This window comes from Urtica dioica, chromosome 10 (assembly GCF_054948205.1).
Source record: "Urtica dioica subsp. dioica isolate 48M chromosome 10, U.dioica_male_clone48M_v1_H2, whole genome shotgun sequence".
NCBI lineage: Eukaryota > Viridiplantae > Streptophyta > Magnoliopsida > Rosales > Urticaceae > Urtica > Urtica dioica.
The window spans coordinates 21936482-21957621 of NC_142765.1; the positions used below are offsets into that span (position 1 = coordinate 21936482).

The window sequence follows — 21140 nt, forward strand, 5'->3', positions numbered from 1 at the left end:
GAGAATATTCAACTATTTAAAACTCAATTTAATACATCAACGACTTGCTATTCTAGTACATTTGTAATTGCGGAGTTGAACCTTGAATTCGTATCACTAATTTTCTAGTCATTACTTTATTTAATATAACCATAAATTTTAAAAATAAGTATCTTTTTATAAAACTTAACTTAACGTTGAAGTCAAGGACAAAACCTAGAAAATGTGTTTTTGTTTTAGAATTGCACTGAGCTTTTTTATTAGAAATACTGATCTTACTATTAGTAATGACCAATATTTTAGTGCTCTATTCTTAAGACTACCCGTAAATTTCAAATTTGACTCCCCTAAATCTGAGATCCCTTCACTTTCACTCAATCAACTTAAGTGCTTGATCAATGCTTATAATTGTACACGATTTTTACAATATCATGAAACACAATCCCTACTCGGTCTCTTGCTAACAAGTAGAATTGAAACATTTAGAGAGTAAATCACACTCATACTAAAAAACGAGTTTTAGCTCACGAACCTAGAATATGTAACCAGACGCAAAATGTATCTTTTATAGGACTCAAACCCTAGCTGCAATACCTTGATATTGTTTCCTTGTCGATCGACTCAATCTAATTCGATGGAGATTAAATCGAAAGCGAACAACAATAAAAACATAACTTGCACAAAATACTCACTAAATCGAATTAAGTGCGATAGGCAAACATATTTTTCCAAGATGTTAAGAACAATGATGTAGGGCATCTTGGATTAGTTTTGCCAAGCTACAAACTTAGTTAATTAATGTATCAACAAAATGTATACAAATATACTCGCACCATACATCGACTCCAATAAGTGAGGCACCATCTCAGAAAAATTAACTTGTTACAATCATCCACATCATGCCCGAGAACATCGCATTTAAAGCACAACTTGCCAAGATTATTGAATTGATGCTTAATATACAATGGAGGTTACTCCCCTATATTCATAGAACCTGATTTTTTTTTAACTTTCCCGTTCATTGAAGTTGATTGGCAGTTGATTCAAGTATACCCTTAAGGTAAGCCACAACCTAACCTAAGCTATCTCTGATCAAGAACTTCCCAGCCACATAGATTAACACTCTTGTCATTCTCCAACCGGATTCCTTCTCATAAATCTGTAAGCTTTTTTTTTGGTGTCAAGTATGTGATAAGGTAACAACCAGCTCCTCCTCAAAATCATATGGGTCTTTCATGAAACCCAGCTCCACCCTCTGACACTAGAAACAAAGATGAAATATGCCTCGACCTCAGACTCAGTATTTCCATTTCCATGTTCACCTTGCCTATGGCTCAATCCAAAATGAGACAAACACCCCTCATCGATTACACACTGGTTAGGACTTTGGTATTACATGTGTTGTTGATTTATTAGCGGCAAGATGTCTTGTAACATGCTTCGTAATATGTTGAGTATCTTGGCCGTTGTGCGCATAATCTACATATTTAGAAAGTTTTCAATTTTGTCGAGATTGTTTGAGAAAGAAATTCTACGTACATTTTATCCACGTGAATAGGTAAGAAAACCATATTTCGACTTCCAGAGATGTTGACCACCATAAAAAAAAATATAAATAAATAAATAAAACTTTTGCCTTTAGTGATCTTTGACACATTCATTCACACAATTAAGGTTCTTGGATTTGTAAGACTGGCGGACTGAGGAACTTGTTGTGTGGTATGTGTGTTGTTATTCTCTAGATGTTATTTCGGATTCATAAAGCATAGAGTGTTATTTGGGTTTTGTATTTTTTTATTGAGTATTCACGGCTATTGACATTGAAGATAAACAAACACTTGGAGAGTGCTTGAGTCGAAGTGCAGGGAATTCAGATTCAAGGAAGCCTTAGTTATAATTCACATGTAGTAATAGGAATAGGGCCTTGAAGTGGGCATCATTCAGATAAGACAATCGTGTACTATTGACTACTTTTTATATAGTGAATTTCGTTTTCACCGAGCAACTCTCCTCCAGATCGTAGGTGACATAACACCGAATTGGATTATCATTTTTTGTGTCATTTACTTGACGTAGTGCTTTATATTTTCTACTTACTGCATCGAAACAGATTGTCGCATACCTTAACTCTACATTATATGTGACATATTGTCTCTGACTAAATAGAATTTCAGACTTAGACCATCTTACCTCCAAGAAACTCACATTTGATCGCTATATATATATGTAGTTTTTCACATTTGTTGTGTGTGAAATTAGATAGTCAACTTAAAATTTTAATTTTCTAGCGTTTCCCACCATGGATCTTGGAAAACCCCAAAATAAATGAAGATAAAACATTAAACAATCGGTAAAATTTGAAATAAAAATTTAAAATTAGATCATTCATTTGATGCCTTCATGCACTTAATAAAACAGAAGATGTGTGCCTATTTAGTGCATCCATTCCAGTAGTTCAGCGCCTATGCAAAACTTTTAAAATATAACTAAATAGATAAAAATGAATGCAAGTGATATGATAGAGTACTCTTCCACACAGTACCAATCTCCAAAATGGCAAATCAATTCTCAGTTCATTGCATGAGTCACGTTTGTACATCATTAGCCCTACTTATATCTTTCAGCCATAGAAACATACAGGAAAATATTCTGAGCTATTACGTGAATTCGTCATTGGGCCGAGCCTATTGACTTAAGACACAACTGAGCCCATTTAGCGTATCAGGCATGAACATTAGGCTTCAAATACGTCTCATCTCCGTGGAAAAGACATTTTTCTATATTCATCGTCGATCGAACATAAATCTCACACTTCATATCACCAAATTCCTTTATTTGTCTATATATCCTTTATATTTTAGAAAAGGACGATAACACTTTCAAAGCTTAGTATAAACCTTTAATATTATAATATTCATTACTTCCTTCTGGCTCCCAGCAGCCGAACCCCAAAGAGCCAAAGTTTTCACAGTATCTGAAATCGGGAAATATATATATATATATATATATATATATATATATATATATATATATATATATATATATATTAATATTAGCTAGAATCCAAATAGACATAATTTACACATAATAATAATGCTTCTACGTAATTGCTGTGATTCAAATTCTTCTCGTACTATGAAATTTATTATTAATCATTTTGACGCGTTTTACTTGTAAATAAACAAACAAAATAACTGATGTTTACTGTTATTTTTTTTTTTAATAAAATAAAAGGTGTTTTTTTATTGTGTTCTTCATAAGAAAAAAAAAATACTATTGAGCAACGCTATAATAATTAATAATTACGATTATTTTGCAAAATTTAAAATAATGAAAATGACTAGTGATTTAAAAATAAGGGTAAACTAGCAACGTAGCCATTTTGAAACATGGTTTTTGGAATCTAGCCAACGTTTGGTAAATTTTGCAATCTAGCCATTTACTGAAATTTACGGATATAAAATACCTAATTTACCTTTTTTTCTTATACTTACTTGATCAAAGCACTAGCCCACGTTTGACCGGTTTGAATTGTATACAGCTAATTAATATCATATTTTTTTCGCAATTTAATTGAATATTTAGCTAATTTAATAGTAGATTCGGTGATGTAATTAAAAGAGAAAGCTAATATTTATTTATTGAATAAGTCAAAGTCAAACACGTCAATGAATACACGGGATTAGTCATGAACCATTCAAAATTTGAAAATAAATTTGGAAAAAAAAATTGGTTTATTTGATATTATGCGTGTGAATCCAGTAATGCAATAAATGCACAAAAAATTTACCGTAATTAACAGAAATTAACAAATCAGCGGAGATTAACAAAAATTTACAAACATTTACATTGTATTTGCTTACACGGCTATAATGTTCATCAAATAAATAAATGCTCAATAACCAACTTTGTCAAATATAGATTTTTTTTTTAAATTCGAAATATATACACGTATTTATATTGTATATAGCAATTTAATTTCAGCTTTTTGAATTCATAATAGGGGATTCGGTGATGTAATTAAAAGGAAAAAGAAATATTTATTGATTGAATAAGTCAAACAGGATAATGAATACACGTAATTACTCATGACCCGTTCAAAATTAGAAAATAAATTTGGAAAACAAAAATACCGTATTAAATGAAAGGAAAGAAATCGGCTATACCTGCACATATGTAAATTTACCATAATTAACAGAAATTAACAAAGCAACGGAGATTAACAAAAATTTACAAACATTTACACTGTATTTGCTTACACGGCTATAATGTTCATTAAAGAAATAAACGCTCAATAACCAATTTTGTCAAATATAGATTTTTTTTTTAATTCGAAATATAAACCGAATATAACAAATTCGGCTACAAACCCAAGTTTCAAAACGTGGGCTAGTATTTTTGAAACCAAACCAAGGCTAATATAGTAAATATCATCTTACATAAATATGACACGTCATCAAATTTGGCTAGATTCGAAAATTAAACGAAACGTTGGCGAGATTACAATTGCAACGTTTGATGTGGCTTAGATCGACTAATTTTTCTAAAAATAATGGAAGTTTGGCTATCTCTTATTCGAGTAAGTTTCGAGTGGTTTTGAACAGTTTCTCTATGTAATTTTTATTATATTATATAAATTATTTACCATGGTTTAGCTGATGCGCATAGCACAAAATTCTCATTCTAAAAAAAATGATTACCTTTTATTGATGCTATATAGACACGCTCCGCAATACCATGGTCTCGATGGTAAACCCGGGCCCAAAAGCGACCATCACACCATAGTCCAAGCCATTACCTGTGGTGGACTTGCGATCCGCAACAGCCTTCCTTCGCACCTCGTCGAGAACGAAGAGCACGGTCGCGCTCCACATGTTTCCATACTCAGCGAGCACGTGCCTCGACGCCCGAAGCTTTTCCGGCCCCAGCCCCAGCTTCTTCTCCACCGCGTCCAACATCAGACTCATCCCCGGACTCACCGCGTAAAACACCGAGTTCACGATGTCTTTCCCGGCGACTCCGGCGAACGGAGCAAGAGCGTCCACGACGGCCGTCTCGATGTTGGCCTCGACGCAGCTGGGAACCTCGAAGGACATCGAGTACGCCATACCCGCGTCGTTATAAGTGGCCGACAGGGCTGTCTCGGTGTCCGGGACGAGAGTCTGCGAAGCGGAGAGCAGCTCGAAGAGCGGAGTCTCGGAGGGGAGCGGGGATTTTCCGACGATGACGGCGGCCGCGCCGTCGCCGAAGACGGCCTGGCCGGCGAGCTGCTCGGGCGACGGGGCCGAGAACTTGACGGCCGTATTCTCGGAGCAGACCACCAAGACTCGGGCGGCGGAGTCTTCTTGGGAGAGAGTCTTGGCGAGGCGGAGGGCGGCGGAGGCGCCGGCGCAGGCCTGGCCTAGGAGGAAGTGGCGGCGGACGGAGGGGCGCAGGCCGAGGAGCCTAGCGAGGCGGCAGTCGGCGGTGGGGATGGTCGGGACGGAGGTGGTGGCGAAGACGAGGTGAGTTATGTCGGAAACTGGCCGGCCCCACTCCTCGATGGCCTTCGCCGCCGCTTCCGTGCCCAGAATCGGCACCTCTCTCGTCACCATTTCCATTTGAGTGCTCACCGGTAATTCCATTTCGTTGGACGGAGACGTTTTGAGGCTCTTTCTCAATATCTCTTCGGTCAAGTACATGTGACGTTTTCTTGTTCCGGATATTGCGCCTATAATTAATATGAAGAAAGTATATCAAATATGGTCAAACTGTTACCCACAATTAAACTTACAAAAAATTAGCTACGTAACCCACTTAAACTATAGGAATTGTAAATTAGTCAACCTTTGGTAAATACTTTGTATATAACTAATTTGCATACGTGGCAGCCTATTAATTACCTAAAATATATGTTTTGTTGTGTTAAATAAGGCTTTTATTAATCTGTTAATAAGTTTACTTGGCTATTTACAAGAAATTAACCAAATGTGGGCTATATCTCAATCCACTATATCCGTGTGGCTATATAACTTAATAACCCTTAAACTTATATAGCCAGACTATATATTCTAGCAGTTATAAAAATAAATATTTAGCGATATAACTCGCAAAAACATAACGTTTTGTAAGTTTTTTTGTAAATAATCATAAATATTTTTAAATAGTAAAAAAATTATAACGTAACCAATATTATTTACACATATTTACTAAAAAATTACTTTACGTAATAAATACATTTACGTGGCTATTTACCAAAAATTAACAAAACGTTGACTATTTAAAAAAATTTAACGTTTTAAATGGCTAAATAGCCACTAGACCCTTATAAAAATGGTTCAATTCAATGGGTGCTCGAATAAAAAAACCATGCAAAAAAAGGGTTGTCGTGATTAATAAATAAGGGAAAATAAGACCTTAATTATTGCCACATAAACCATTTGGTTATATCCCTAAAAATTATCAAACATAGGCTAGATCCAAAATCACATGTTTAAAGTGGCCTAGTTACTTACAAATCTCATATTTTTTTTAGTTTCAAACATATATGGTAAAAAGAATTAGGGTTTCTTACAAGCATTCTTGAACTTCTGTTTCAACTCTGTCATGTGGTCGCTGTTGGTTACTCTAAAAAAGAAGTCTGGAAACTCAGATTGAAGGAACTCATTCACCGGATTTGCGGTGGCAATAGCAAGAATACTCACTGTGCCTTCACAACTATCCATTTTCAATGCCATATCTTAATCTGATATTTATTTCTATGCTCTTGAAATCTGTTTGTTCTAATTGTATTCTACTTGGCTTTATTTATAGATAAAGAAAGACAATGCTTTAACATTTTAAATGGTATTTGAAACCTATCGGAAACAGTTTCCAAGTTTATTAATTGTGGTCGTTGATGCCTCGTGACTACCGACAATGTCCTATTGTTTGGTATATATTTTTCAAACAAACAATAAGTGTTGTAGACTGTTAATGCTATCTTATGAACTGACGATCAAGAGCATACATGTCGTAGATGGAACGGACCCGAGACGCCACCGTGTACTAATGAGATGTCGTTTCTGTGTTCTCGTCGTTCTCCTCTCGTTGGAAAAGTGACTTGTCTGGTTTGAGGGTATTAGGGTATGAAGAGAAAATATTAATAGTAACATTATTCTTAAAGGTGTGGGGTTCTATCTAAAACCTAGCTTGGTAATTAGAGGAGTAACTCATAAGCCTTATAAAGAGCCCAGGATCGTAATACTCAGTCGATGTGAGACTATCCTTGATACACCCCCTTACGCGCACAGGCACAAGCACACATTGGCACAGACACTGAAAGCGTGAAGTATAGGCCCGATCAGGTAGCCCACAACCGAGAATGGGTCCCGCTCTGATACCATCTTAAAGGTGTGGGGTTCCATCTAAAACCAAGCTTGGTAATTAGAGGAGTAACCGACAAGCCTTATAAAGAGGCTAGGATCGTAACACTCAGTCGATGTGAGACTATCCTTTATACACCCCCTCACGCGCACAGGCACAGGCACACATTGGCACAGACACTGGAAGTGTGAAGTATAAGCCCGATCAGGCAGCCCACAACCGAGAATAGACCCTGCTCTGATACCATCTTAAAGGTGTGGGGTTCCATCTAAAACCAAGCTTGGTAATTAGAGGAGTAATCCACAAGCCTTATAAAGAGCCCAGGATCGTAATACCCAGTCGATGTGGGACTATCCTTGATACACCCTCTCACGCGCACAAGCACAGGCACACATTGACACAGACTTTGGAAGCGTGAAGTATAAGCCCAATCAGGTAGCCCACAATCGAGAATGGGCCTCGCTCTGATACCATTTTAAAGGTGTGGAGTTCCATCTAAAACCAAGCTTAGTAATTATGAATGGTATTTGAAATCAGAGAAGAAGCCAGTAATATGCAAAAAAAAAAAAAAAAATGTTCATAAGGACTAATTTATAAATTTTTTTAAGGTAAAAAAATAAAATAAAAAGTTATGAAAAATGGGGAAAAAAAAATAAAAAAATTCAGGGGGCTCGGACTCCATGTGACTTTGTCCTTGTTTGTAACCTATTGGAAACAGTTTCCAAGTTTATTAATTGTGGTCTTTGATGGCGTGTAACTACGGACAATGTCCTATTGCTTGGTATATATTTTTCAAACAAAAAATAAGACGTTTATCTGTTCTCAGCGTTCTCCTCTCTCGTTGGAAAATTGGTTCACTGGAATTTGTCACTTGAGAAAGAAAATTCAGAGGGAATATATGAAAAAAATCATATAATTTTTGGCTAAAATTTTAATTTCATTGGAGGACGGCCCGGCCCGGCCCGGCCCGGCCCGGCCCGGCCGGATGCGTAATGGTGAAAGAAATATGTTAGGCAGGGACCCATTATGAATTAGACAACCAAACTTATATTCATATAATTCAAGAAAATTCAACTACTTTAATGTCAATTTAATATATAAATGACTAGCTATTCTAGTACAAATTGTGGAGTTGAATCTTGAATTCTTATCCCTAATTTTCTAGTGATTACTTTATTTAATTTTAAGCATAAATCTTTAAAATAAGTATCATTTTTATAAAAATTAGAAGAAATTAGAACATAAATATGTAATGTTGTCATAAACATACACTTAAATACTTTCTTTTTGCGCAAAAAATAGATATTGATTGATTTCTGTTACACTCTTAAATCAAATCAGTTAAATTTGACATAAATACACATAGCATCCTTAAATTATTTAACATTTCATTTTTAAAATAAATTAAACATCAATAATATCATTTTATAATTAAAAACGAATTTTTTTATTATAATTAAGCATTAATAATATTATTAAAACGATTTTGGCCTCCATGTAAATAGGTATCCTCAGCCAGAGCCTGCACAGTGCACACTAACCTAAATGGTTATAATTAAGCATTAAAAATTTATAATACTAAGAAGGCTAATTTTTAATCTATAGCCTAAGGTCCCCGAAGAGGTTGAGCCGCCTCTGCTGGCTCCGCCGCTGTATCGATACATACATACACACACACATATATATACATACACACACATATATATACATACATATATATATATATATATATATATGCATACTTGTGCTAAAAGTCATCTAAAATAAAGAAATTAATGACTATTATAGTAATTAAGCTTACTTTTTATGCGAAAAAAAACTCCTTTTTATCGAAAGGAAGAACTTGATTTGTTTTTTTTCACTTTCCTTAGGGATGAGAATCTATAAAATATATATATATATAGTTTATAATTTAATGTATCATAAATCATATTCATACAACAGTAGCACTGCGCAGGACAATGTTCTCGACTGTAATCCCGGGCCCAATTGCTACCATAATGCCCCATTCCAACCCGTCCCCAGTTGTCGCTTTCCCCTCGGCTGCGGCTTTCTTCCTCAGCTCGTCGAGCACGAAAATTACCGTGGGGCCCCACATGTTTCCGTGCTCCGCAAGCACGTGTCTGCTCGCTTGCAGCTTCTCCGGCCTCAGCCCTAGCCTGCTCTCCACCTTGTCCAGCACCGCCCGCCCACCCGGATGCACCGCGTAGAACACCGAGTTCCGATCTTCTTCTCCGGGAAAAGCCTTCTCTATTACCCTCTCGATGTTGGCCTCCACGTAGAGAGGTATCCTCGGCGAGAGCTTGTACACCAACCTAGGGCCGGAATAAGCAAACCAAATATTTTTTTTAAGGCATCTTTGCTGCAGTGGAGATTGAACCCACGACTTCCACACAGGAGGTGGTGTGGAATTACCACTAGGCTATCCTAGGTACCACATAAGCAAACCAAACATAAATGGGGCCGATTCTCAAAATTAAATATTTTAGGGTAAATTTATAAAATCAATCTTAAATACAATTTTTTTTTTTTACTAAAAAAAAAAAAAAAAAAAATCTTTTGTTCCAAAAAAGAATATTTATGAATGATCAATTTAAAAGGACTAAAAGCTAAGAAAAATTAAATAATTAGGGCTATCAACACCGACCCAGTGACGGAGTCAGATAAGCTAATCGAGAGGGGCAAATTTGAATGAAAAAATTCAGGAGGGGCAAATTTAGAAAGAAAAAAAATTAGATAGGACTAATTTATAAATTTTTAGAGTAAATTAAAAAAAAAGGCATAAAATATAAACCATGACCCCAGAGCCTCATGTAAATCCGTGCCTGCACTGACCCCGTGTCTGTCATATTCCCGGAGACACCGGTCTCCGAGTCTGGGACGATCATATCAAACGCCGACACCATCTCGAACAACGGCCTCTCTGACCCTCTGACGGTTGTGGAACCTCCGACGACGACAGCCGCGGCGCCGTCCCCGAATATGGCCGGACCGACGAGGTTATCCGGCGAAGGGGCCGAGAACGAGACCGCCATGTTCTCGGACGAGACGACCAGGACACGGGCACCGGAGTCGTTTCCCACGATGTCCATGGCGAGTCGGAGGGCGGCGGAGCCGCCGGAGCAGGCTTGGCCGTAGACGAAGTGGCGGCGGACGGAGGCGCGGAGGCCGAGGAGTTTGGCGAGGCGGAGGTCGGCGGTGGGTGTTCCGACGACGGAGGCGGTGGCGAATATGAGGTGAGTGATGTCGGAGACCGGCCGGCCCCACTCTCCCACGGCCTTCTCGGCCGCTCTCATGCCGAGGAGTGGGACCTCTCTCGCCACCAATTCTTGCATTACGCTAATTGAGTGGGAAGGATTATTTCCGAGTATTTCTTCGGTTAAGTACATGTGACGTTTTCTTATTCCGGAGTTCTCGCCTGTGGACTCATGCACGAATAAATATATAATATATTGCACGTTTATTGTTTTATGATTTATGTTCTAATAAAAAAAACATACACGATAAGCAGTGTCGGAGTTAGAAATTGAAGTACGGGTGGTAAATTTGAAAAAACAAATTTAGGAAGACAAATTTAAAAATATCATATAAATTCGGGTTAAAATATAAAAAATGATATAAAAATTAAGATAAAAATTGATAATTTTTAAAAGTTCATGGGGCATCTCCGCCTTTGACGATTAAGCCTCTCCGAATCTCATGATCGATATTTAATTGCGTTTGTGAGTTTACCTTAGATAGTGCTACTATTTTATTATCTTACATTTTTATAACTTTTTTTTCTCCAAATTGGCTGATAGAACTCACGAATTTATTTGTCTATAGTTTTACTTCAAGAGTGCCTTAAGACCCAACTGAAAGCTTCGTGGCAATACATATACATACTTAAATTTCATGTAATATGATATTACGTAACGTATAAAAGCAAAGAATAAATAAAAAGAAACAGAGAGTTGGGGTTTCTTACAAATGCGCTTGAACTTGTTTTTCAAATCGGTCATATGGTTGCTGTTGGTAACTCGAAAGTAGAAATCTGGAAACTCGGATTGAAGGTAGTGATTCACAGGATTTGCTGTGGCAATGGCGAGAATACTGGCTGTGCCTTGCGATCTCAATGCTTGTGCTGAACTTTTAAGTGAAGACCGTACCATATTTGCCTATTCGTTCCTTTTTTTTTCCCTATTTTTTGTCTTGAAAACTGTGTTATATGCACTTCGCTTATATAATGAATATACGGAAGAAAAAAAAAAACAATAACCAATATCGTTTAGTCGATAAGCAGCATATAACAAATAGAATGATGTATGTGCACTGCGAAGTAAAGCATATACATGTATATATTTCTACTTACATATTAAATAAATTTAAATCACATTGAATTTTGACATAATACTCTCTCGGACTTAAAAGATAAGGCAAAATTAAGTCGCACAGAAGGTAATTAGGCATGCTGGTTGGCCAATTAAAAGCATAATGTGGGGAAAAAAAATCGAACAATAAATTTAGAAATAATAATCGCTCTACCTCAGGCTCTAAATGCCATCTTTAGATATGCTTTGCTTATTTCATTCTTTCTTCTTGAAAAATTATTCAGGATGACAAAAAATATAAATAACAAAATTTGTCCAAGTGTTGATAAAAATTAGTTACGACAATTGTCTTAGCAAAAATTAATATATGTGACTAGAACACGAATTACACAATGAATAATTTGCTTAATTTTCTGAATGGATTAGATTTATCCACCAATTATTTATGTTGTATTTTAAAAGAGTCGATCACGTGCTTTTAGTATTTGATTCACTTTTACTTTAACTTTTTGGTATACCTTCTACTTAATACTGCTATTTCTCCAATATTTATACGTGCCCCACATTTTTTTTTTTTTGGCTTGAAAAAATACGTGCCCTGCCTTATTTGTAATGAAAGCTCGTGCATTTCTTTAAAAAAAAAAATAGAATACTAAATGACTATTCTATATATACTAAAGATAGGTACAATATCACTGTAAAAACTTTGAGGACCAATCAAATTATAACAATCAAATGGATATTTTTTTTAATCCGAATAAAAATAGTGGTGTAACAATGCAAGTTGCAATAACAGGGAAAACAAAAACAGCCGTATAAAACAGAAAAATGTCTATCCAATCAAATTATGAGAAATTGCCCTATTTGTCACTCTTTTGATAACTTTTTCCCACATTCCTATAAAACCTTAATCTGTCCCAAAATGCCACCAAGACAAGTGTAAAAAGTCAAGTTTGCCCTTCACTATCTATTTTCTTTACAAATTGGCATCTATGTTTACTCAGCCATTTTCTCTCGAAATGAAGACCGATTAATACTCGAGATCTCTTAATACTCAGTCAAAACCCATTTACCCCGAATTGTTCTCCTATTTCTCATATCAAACTCAAACTTTTCTCATTTTCCTTCTCTCTCATGTCAAAACCGTCGAACTTCTCTCTCTCTCTCTCTCTCTCTCTCTCTCTCTCTCTGTAACTGCATGTAACCTCCGATAAACCGTCGACTCAAACCCACCCATTTCATCTCTACAGTAACTCTCTTTTCTGAACCCACTCAAACCCATCACTTCTCACCCGAACCCCTAACATCGAGAAGAAAAATGGCGGACTCAAATCCATCACCCCTGCGTCCGACACCCCCGCGTCGGAGTCCTCGAATCGTAACTAAAGTCCCGGAGGAGCCGGCAAGTCCAATGCCGGCTCGGAAACAGAAAACAACAACTTCGCTCAAACCCAAACCCCGGACGAAAATTGCGGCGGCGAAGCCCCCAAAGAGGAAGAACATCACGGCGAGTTCGTCCGACACGGAAGAGGAAGAACTGGTTCCCAAAAAACCCCGTACAAGAATGGGAACTTCAAAGGTTAGTGTTGTTGATGAAATTTTCTTGATTTTTCCGAATATTAGTCTCTGAACATGGGAATCGGTTCATCTCTGAATATTTGTTGGTGATTTTGTCTCTGAATACTTGTTGGAATATTTGTCTTGTATTGTTGTTGTATTTGTCTCTGAATATTGTTGTTGTATTTGTCTCTGAGTAGATATCAACAATGTTGACATCGATGTCAACATTGTAGACATATATGTCAACATTGTTGAAATCTATATCAACAGTGGACAATGATGTCTAAAATGTTGACATCTATGTCTACAATGTTGGCATCTAAGTCAACATTGTTGACATCTGATGTCTACATTGTTGACATCAGATGTCTGCAATGTTGACATCTGATGTCTACATTGTTGACATCAGATGTCTACAATGTTGACATCAGATGTCTTCAATGTTGACATCTGATGTCTACAATGTTGACATCAGATGTCAGACATCTGATGTCAACATTGTTGACATAGATGTCAACAATTTTTTTTTTTCTTGATTCTCATATCATTTCCTGATCTGTTAAATCTTTATTTTCAGGGTTGGTCGAGATTTGTTCCCGAAGGGAACATTGTTGACCATAATTTCAGTTTCTTTGGATCCCTCGAGAAATTCGAGGAAGCTGCAGATATGAACGAAGAAGAGAGAGAGAGAAGATCTGGACGACAGTCAGAAGAGATGGACTGGAAGAGAGAGACAGAAGAGATGGTCGAATTAGGAGAGTGAGAGAGACTGAGACCTAGATGTACTGGACAAGAAAGAGAGAAGAGATGGACGAAGGAGAGAGATTGACTGAGACTCACCTATTAATCGGTCTTCATTTCGAGAGAAAATGGCAAACTTGACTTTTTACACTTGTCATGGTGACATCTATGTCTAATGTCAAAATTGTAGACACATATGTCTTCAATGTTGACATCTATGTCTGATGTCAACATTGTAGACATAGATGTCAACAATGTTGACATCGGATGTCAATATTGTAGACACATATGTCTACAATATTGGCATCTGATGTCTACTTTGTAGACACATATGTCTACAAGACATATGATGTCTACATTGTTGACATAGATGTCAACAATTTATTGTTTTTTTTCTTGATTCTCATATCATTTCCTTATCTGTTAATCTTTATTTTCAGGGTTGGTCGAGATTTGTTCCCGAAGGGAACATTGATGACCATAATTTCCACTTCACATCCTTCGAAATCCCCTTAAAAGCAGTCTTCAAATTACCGGCGAGATGGAACATGCAAAAACCATGATAACCATGATAACATGCAAAAACCACTTCATATCTAGTGGATGAATTTAAATTTAGTTCTTCACTTAGGCATGCAATTCACAACATTACACATATATAAAACATAGTGTAAATAGACATATTAAGCAGTTTCAAGCATTCAAGTCATACAAAAACCCATACAAAAATATAAATATTACGACGTTTAGACCAATGATGTGGGGAATTCATCGTCAGAGTCATTTCTTGTTGATCCTCATCCTCCTATAATAGAGAAGTTCCTCTCTCTGGGTTTTCAGCATAAACAGTCGTGTCCCCTTGGGCACGACTTCCATAAAATCTCCTTTTTTCTTCAACTGGGTCTCCCAGTCGTCTCTGATGATTTCTTTCATAACACTTTCGAGACATATGATTGGACCCGATTCAGTTTAACTACAAAAAGTATCCAAGTACCATATGTACTCAGCCTGGCTCATTTGAAACTCCGTGAGTTGTGCATCACCGAGTTCCGATCCGCTTGCCTTATTAACATCAATTGATTACAATTTTAGTAATTGTCTACAATTATAGGTATGAATGTCTACAATCATAAAAAAATAATAACCAAAAATCAGCTTTGCTTGGCATCAAAATGTACCTCATTTTTAGAACATTTTCTCTTTCGGGGCTCGAAGTCATCATAGCTTGTCACCGGAGATTCAATGGAGTGTTTTTCTGACATTTCTGCATATTTTTGGCAATATTAGAGTCAACAACGTTCATTAGTTGTTGACATCAGATGTCAACAGTTGACGTCCATTGTTGACATCTAATGTCAACAAGACTTCCAAAGGCTTTCCATCTCACAAGTTCACACCAACATTAAGCAAAACCCCACACTCTGATTCACAGTCACAAAAACATGCAATGTAGAACAAAAACTCACCATCATGTAATGCAAGCAAATGAACAAAATCTGATTCAAGTATTAATCACAATGCATTAACATAACAGTCACATGTCAGTTCAAATTGAGGTGAACTTGTCAGAGAAAATGAAATAAAAGAGCTAACCATATAGATTAACAAACTTGTCTACTAGCATTTATGTCAACATTGTTGGCATTTATGTCAACATTGTTAGCATTTATGTAAACATTGTTAGTATTTATGTAAACATTGTTGACATCTAAAGTCAACATTGTTGACATATATGTCAACAAATAATGAACGTCATCTTCAAAAATCACATAACATACCTATAACAAACTCATGCTTTTAAACAACAAAAACTTCATTATTTCAAGATGAAAAGCTTTTTTTATACCCGAAAAAATGAAAAAAAAAAAAAAACGAACCTAGGGTTTTATTTCGTGGATTGCAACTTCTCTTTTCAAAAATCACATAACATACCCATAACAAACCCATGCTTTTAAACAACAAAAACTTCATTATTTCAAGATGAAAAGCTTTTTTTATACCCGAAAAATGAAAAAAAAAAAAAAAAAAAAAAAAACGAACCTAGGGTTTTATTTCGTGGATTGCAACTTCTCTTTTTTTGGTCGGAATGCTCCTACGACAATACCTGAGCTCCTCCGACGAATTTTTTGAGCTGTGTTCACGAGTTTTCTCAGCTTGGACGAGATGCGGGAGAGTGAGGGAGAGAGAGAGAGAAGATCAGGAAGACAAACAGAAGAGATGGAGGGGAGAAATGGGTTTTGACTGAGTATTAATCGGTCTTCATTTCGGGAGAAAATGGCTGAGTAAACATAGATGTCAATTTGTAAAGAAAATAGATAGTGAATGGCAAACTTGACTTTTTACACTTGTCTTTGTGGTATTTTAGGACAAATTAAGGTTTTAGTGGAATGTGGGAAAAAGTTAACAAAAGAGTGACAAATAGGGCAATTTCTCTCAAATTATTTGTTTTACTATCTCTTCCATCCATCAAAAGCCAGTTGTTTTGGGCTACAGACAAAAAGAAAAAAAGAAAAAAAAAAAGAAAATTGAAACAAATTCATATAACGAGAAAGAAAACAATTCATAAAAAAGGAAAAAAAAAATGTTAACTTCAGTAGGACCCAGATCTCTTTTTTTGAATGCCGTTGCTGTGAGTTAAAATACCATGTTTGGACAATATTTTAAATGAGAAAATAAGACAGGATAGTTTGTCACTAACATTTCATTTTATAACATGCTTGGTGATATGGACAATAACTTACAAATTCAAAGTTATATATATATAATTTTAGTATTTAAATTAAGGGTTTGGTTGTATCATTGAATAATATGTTATTTAGTCATTTTAGATTGTTCGAGTTTTAGTATTTTTAAATAATTAGGGTATAAGTTAAATTATAATAAAAATAGAGCAGTTATTATCAATTTTACTAGATAAATATAACTCACTAATTGATATTAACATAGTAAAATAAATTGTAATACTATATTTACAAAATTTAAATAAACAAATGACAATACATGATAAAATAAATACATAATACATTTTCACTTTTGTTCAGGTTAAGATAAACATAAACAGAAACAAAAAGACTATGAACCTTCACATGTTAAAAATTTGCATATAAAGCAAAATGAACATGAATATATCTATAATTCAAAAGTATATATATATATATATATATATATATATATATATCTTATATACGACATCAAATATAAAAAGTGTGTTATAATTCCATATTAATTATATGTTCTTATTCTTTTAGCTGAAGTTTTTTTACCACTCAATTACTACCTTCCTTTTTATGATTGCTATAATATCCTTTGTAATATGAAGAAAATACAAATTATTATACTATTAAAGATATAAGTTTGTAAATTATTCACGTTTTTATATAGATATATGAAATGTATGTATAATATATATATATATATATATATATATATATATATAGGAATTGTAAATTAGCCAACCTTTGGTAAATAATTTGTAAATAGTCAACTTGCATACGTGGCAGCTTATTAACTGCCTAAAATATATGTTTGGTTGTGTTAAATAAGGCTTTTATTAATTTGTTAATAAGTTTACTTGATTATTTACAAGAAATCAACCAAAGGTGAGCTATATCTCAATCCACTATATCCGTGTGGCTATATAACTTAATAACCCATATATATTTTATAAATTACATTTATCATAAAGCACTGAATAAAAATGGATAAGTTTAAAGGTAACCGTCTGTGTATGTCATTGCAGCAATGATTTTATTATTTTTTAAAATATTTTTGTTGATAATTCTACATACTACTAAAAAGGAGTGAAAGTTGAATATACTATAACACCCCCAAAAAAATTTGTTACATACAACACTGCTGTCAAACAAATTGTATTGGATATTTCGGGTAAATATTTCTCCTTTAGCTGAATTGTGTATTATATATCATCCACCTGGATCAATGCATGCATACACAAATACCAATATTTAAAAAACAACTCATATGAAATCATCATTTACAAATGAATTAAAAGCATAACCAATAATGTATATCAAATTACGTGATTTAACATACGTGGCTTATATTTTCTATCTTAATCCCATTTAAAAAAAAAACCCCTGTCTCATTCTCTTTATATATTAATAATAATAAACGCACTCATATATGTTATTAAACTCATTCATTTTTATCAAATTTTCAATTATCAATGACATAATATTTTAATTGGTAATTAAAGATTTGTACCCTCATAGCGATAAAAAAAAATATTTTCCTCATATATAATGATCATATAAGGGCATATAGAAAGATATATGAAGTAATCGAGAATTAAAAAAATCAAGTTAGATAAATAAATAATAATAATAATAATAATAATAATAATAATAATAATAGGCGGTTGTAGAATTTGCCATGTGTGTAAGAAAAATATACAAATACTAGATACACACAATTTCTTTTTAAGGTTTATGTGATATATATATATATATATATATATATATTGTTAAACCGCTACTCAATTTTTTTTATTTATATAAAATTATAAATAACCTTCTAATTTGTTTTATTTCTATTAATAACGCTCAGTGATTTATATTATCTATTCATTTAATAAATTTAAAAAATAACTCGCCATCATTTTACGATTAAAGTATAGAGAAATTGCTTAATTTGCCACTAATTTCATAACATTTTCCCACTTTCCACCAAAAGACTAATTTTTCCCAAAATTTCAGTCTATGTCAACAATGTTGACATTTAATAGTGAAGGGCAAACATAAATGTCAACATTTTTGACATAGATGGTGGCATTTTGGGAAAAATTAGCATTTTGGTGGAAAATGAGAAAATGTTATGAAATTGGTGACAGATTAAGCAATTTCTCTCAAGTATATTCTAACATGTTAAAAATTAATGCAAACTCAAGTTATTTAAAAATAAATAAATAAATAAAATGTACAAATAAATAGTAAAAAAAATTACTAAAGTTATATATTAATATTAGAAAAAATTAATTTAAAAAAATGTTGTGCATTTATGAAAACATTTGTAGTTGTGTTGATTTCTTTTCAAACTTCGTTATGTGACATGATCAAATGATAATTGTTAGTATTAATGTATTTTATATATTTACTTTAAGCTTAAGCTATTATTTTAATAACATTTACAAAATTTGGATTTTTAATTTATTTGTTGCACTTTAATTGTAATGTTTTTTGTGTGTTAAAATATTAGTATTATAATTGTAATGTAATTATGAAGATAGTCAAAATGCATCACACCACCGGTTGTGATATATATATTCGATATTGAAAAAAAGGATCACGGAAAGAAATATTTTATAGGAATGGGTTAAAATAATTGTCTATGTTATCGTCATAGCTTTATTTGTAATACGAGACATATACAATGATGATATATATATATATATATATATGTTTACGTATTACAAACATAATTAATATATACGATTCATATAATATTTATCTATTATAATAAAATCACGATTATAATGTCTAAAAAATTTAAAAGTGACTTTTTGTTCATTTAACCCGCAGCAACGCGCGGGCAAATTCACTCGTTAATAACTAAATAATTCGCCATCTAACAGCGTGGGCCGAATAACCAACTAACGGAATGCCACGTCATCAATTTATTCCCGCCAAAGACAAGTTCTCTTTTTTAGTCTTCGGCCCTTCGAACTTACTGTGTATGCCACAACCATCTACTCACTCTTTCAAAGAGCAAGAAAAAAAACAAAAAAAAAAACCCCTCTCTTCTCGAAGGTCCTTCAATGGCGATTTTCACTTTGATCGCATCCCTCGCGATTCTTCTCTCCTCTTTCCTCTCCCTCTCATCGTCCCTCTCCACCACCGCCGTCAACGACGCCGCCGAGATCCTCTCCGACGCCGGCTACGTCTCAATGTCTCTGACGCTCCTCTCTCTAATCTCACATACTCAAACCCTAGACGACTCTCATTCCTCTCTCACCGTTTACGCTCCCTCCGACGCTGCGTTTTCCGCCGCCGGCCAACCGCCTCTCTCCCTCCTCCGCCGCCACTTCTCCCCTCTCCCCCTCCCCGCTGGAACTCTCCGATCCCTCCCCGCCGGCGCCGAGATCCCCACTCTCTTCCCCGGCCGCAACCTCCTCGTCACCTCCTCTGCCGCCGAGATCTCCGTCAACGGAGTCCCCGTCGCCGCCGCGTCGCCGATCTTCGACGACGGCTCGCTGATTGTCTACGGAATTGACCGATTCTTCAACCCTAGCTTCTCTGATCGGTGCGAATCTCGGGCGGCCGGAGCAAGGTCGTGGCTTCGGGAGGCAAGCGAGAGTCTGAGGATGAGAGGATTCTCCGCAGCGGCGGCGATTCTTGACGTCCAGGTGTTTTCTGGAGAAAGCTCGCCGGGGATTACGGTGTTCGCTCCGCCGGATCAGACCGTGGCGGATCGGATCGGCCGGAACGAATCCACGGCGTCCGTGTTCCTCCGCCACGTGGCACCGTGCAGGCTTTTGTCGACCGATCTTGCGGCGCTGAATTTCACCGTCGCCAGAGATGCGGTTTTTCCGACGTTCATGGAAGGGTTTACGATTGCCGTTTCGAGATCCGGCGATGATCTCAGCCTCAATGGGATTCTGATTTCCGAGCGTGATATTTACGTTGGGGATTCGATTGCCGTCCATGGCCTCAGTGGGATCATCGCCGCTGCGCCGATATCGGGATCAGAATCTCTGAGCAAGAAAGGAAAGTGATATAGAAATGGTCTAATTTTGAAGAGCCTTACTACAACTAATCATGTAACACTTTTAGTGTTAGTACATTCTCACATGATATGAAGTTTTCAGAAAGGAATTATGTTTAGGAACGATATATGTTGATAAAAAAAAAAAAAAAAAAAAAAAAAAAAAAAAAAAAAGTAACCATAGCAGAAAGTTCGATTTCTACACTTGGGTTCAAAGTTTCTAGCATAACTTCTATGTATTGATGGCCATCCCTTCAAGTTCAATAGCTCCATTGCACTAATTCATTTATTTTGAAGGGTAATATAATTAAATAGCAAATTTAAAGTTATTAATTTGCAAAATAATCAAAATTTATCTTAATTTAGTGAAATAACAAAATATACATTACTTTAAGAGAATTGTAAAGCACTAATCCTATTAAAACATGAGTATTTCATTATAGCCTACGTTTCTTTTTCTTTTGAAAAGTAGCCATTACGTTGATG

The 21140-nt window shown here is 35.3% G+C and overlaps 3 protein-coding genes across 5 annotated transcripts; 1 reads left to right on the top strand and 2 right to left on the bottom strand.

The window, feature by feature from the left end:
* Positions 1-2447: 2447 nt before the first annotated feature.
* LOC149384029 (chalcone synthase 6-like) lies at positions 2448-6735 on the bottom strand. Of its 3 annotated transcripts, XM_089628234.1 has the most exons (4): positions 6533-6735; positions 4680-5689; positions 4113-4145; positions 2448-2953 (listed from the first exon to the last, which is right to left on the bottom strand). In XM_089628234.1, exons 1-2 carry the CDS (start codon positions 6693-6695, stop codon positions 4692-4694), a joined length of 1161 nt encoding a protein of 386 aa, XP_089484360.1. In that variant the 5' UTR covers positions 6696-6735; the 3' UTR covers positions 2448-2953; positions 4113-4145; positions 4680-4691. The 3 variants fall into 3 exon arrangements, with proteins under 3 accessions (XP_089484360.1, XP_089484358.1, XP_089484359.1); XM_089628232.1 differs by lacking the exon at positions 4113-4145 and having other exon boundaries at positions 2450-2953; XM_089628233.1 differs by lacking the exon at positions 2448-2953 and having other exon boundaries at positions 4038-4145.
* A 2521-nt stretch (positions 6736-9256) lies between these two features.
* LOC149384030 (chalcone synthase 1-like) lies at positions 9257-11568 on the bottom strand. The gene is made up of 3 exons (XM_089627975.1): positions 11291-11568; positions 10159-10741; positions 9257-9638 (listed from the first exon to the last, which is right to left on the bottom strand). The coding sequence occupies exons 1-3, from the start codon at positions 11472-11474 to the stop codon at positions 9257-9259; spliced, it is 1149 nt and encodes a 382-aa protein (XP_089484101.1). The 5' UTR covers positions 11475-11568.
* An 8139-nt stretch (positions 11569-19707) lies between these two features.
* Positions 19708-20773, top strand: LOC149384031 (putative fasciclin-like arabinogalactan protein 20). Its single transcript, XM_089627976.1, has one exon. It carries the CDS (start codon positions 19708-19710, stop codon positions 20662-20664), a length of 957 nt encoding a protein of 318 aa, XP_089484102.1. The 3' UTR covers positions 20665-20773.
* The last annotated feature ends 367 nt before the right edge of the window (positions 20774-21140 follow it).

Coding starts and splice junctions, on each gene's coding strand:
- LOC149384029 (XM_089628234.1), bottom strand. CDS start 6,695: ATGGCATTGAAAATGGATAGTTGTGAAGGCACAGTGAGTATTCTTGCT. Junction 5,690..6,532: donor ACAGAAGTTCAAGAATGCTT/GTAAGAAACCCT, acceptor TATTAATTATAG/GCGCAATATCCGGAACAAGA.
- LOC149384030 (XM_089627975.1), bottom strand. CDS start 11,474: ATGGTACGGTCTTCACTTAAAAGTTCAGCACAAGCATTGAGATCGCAA. Junction 10,742..11,290: donor AAACAAGTTCAAGCGCATTT/GTAAGAAACCCC, acceptor ATGAGTCCACAG/GCGAGAACTCCGGAATAAGA. Junction 9,639..10,158: donor GGGAATATGACAGACACGGG/GTCAGTGCAGGC, acceptor TTCCGGCCCTAG/GTTGGTGTACAAGCTCTCGC.
- LOC149384031 (XM_089627976.1), top strand. CDS start 19,708: ATGGCGATTTTCACTTTGATCGCATCCCTCGCGATTCTTCTCTCCTCT.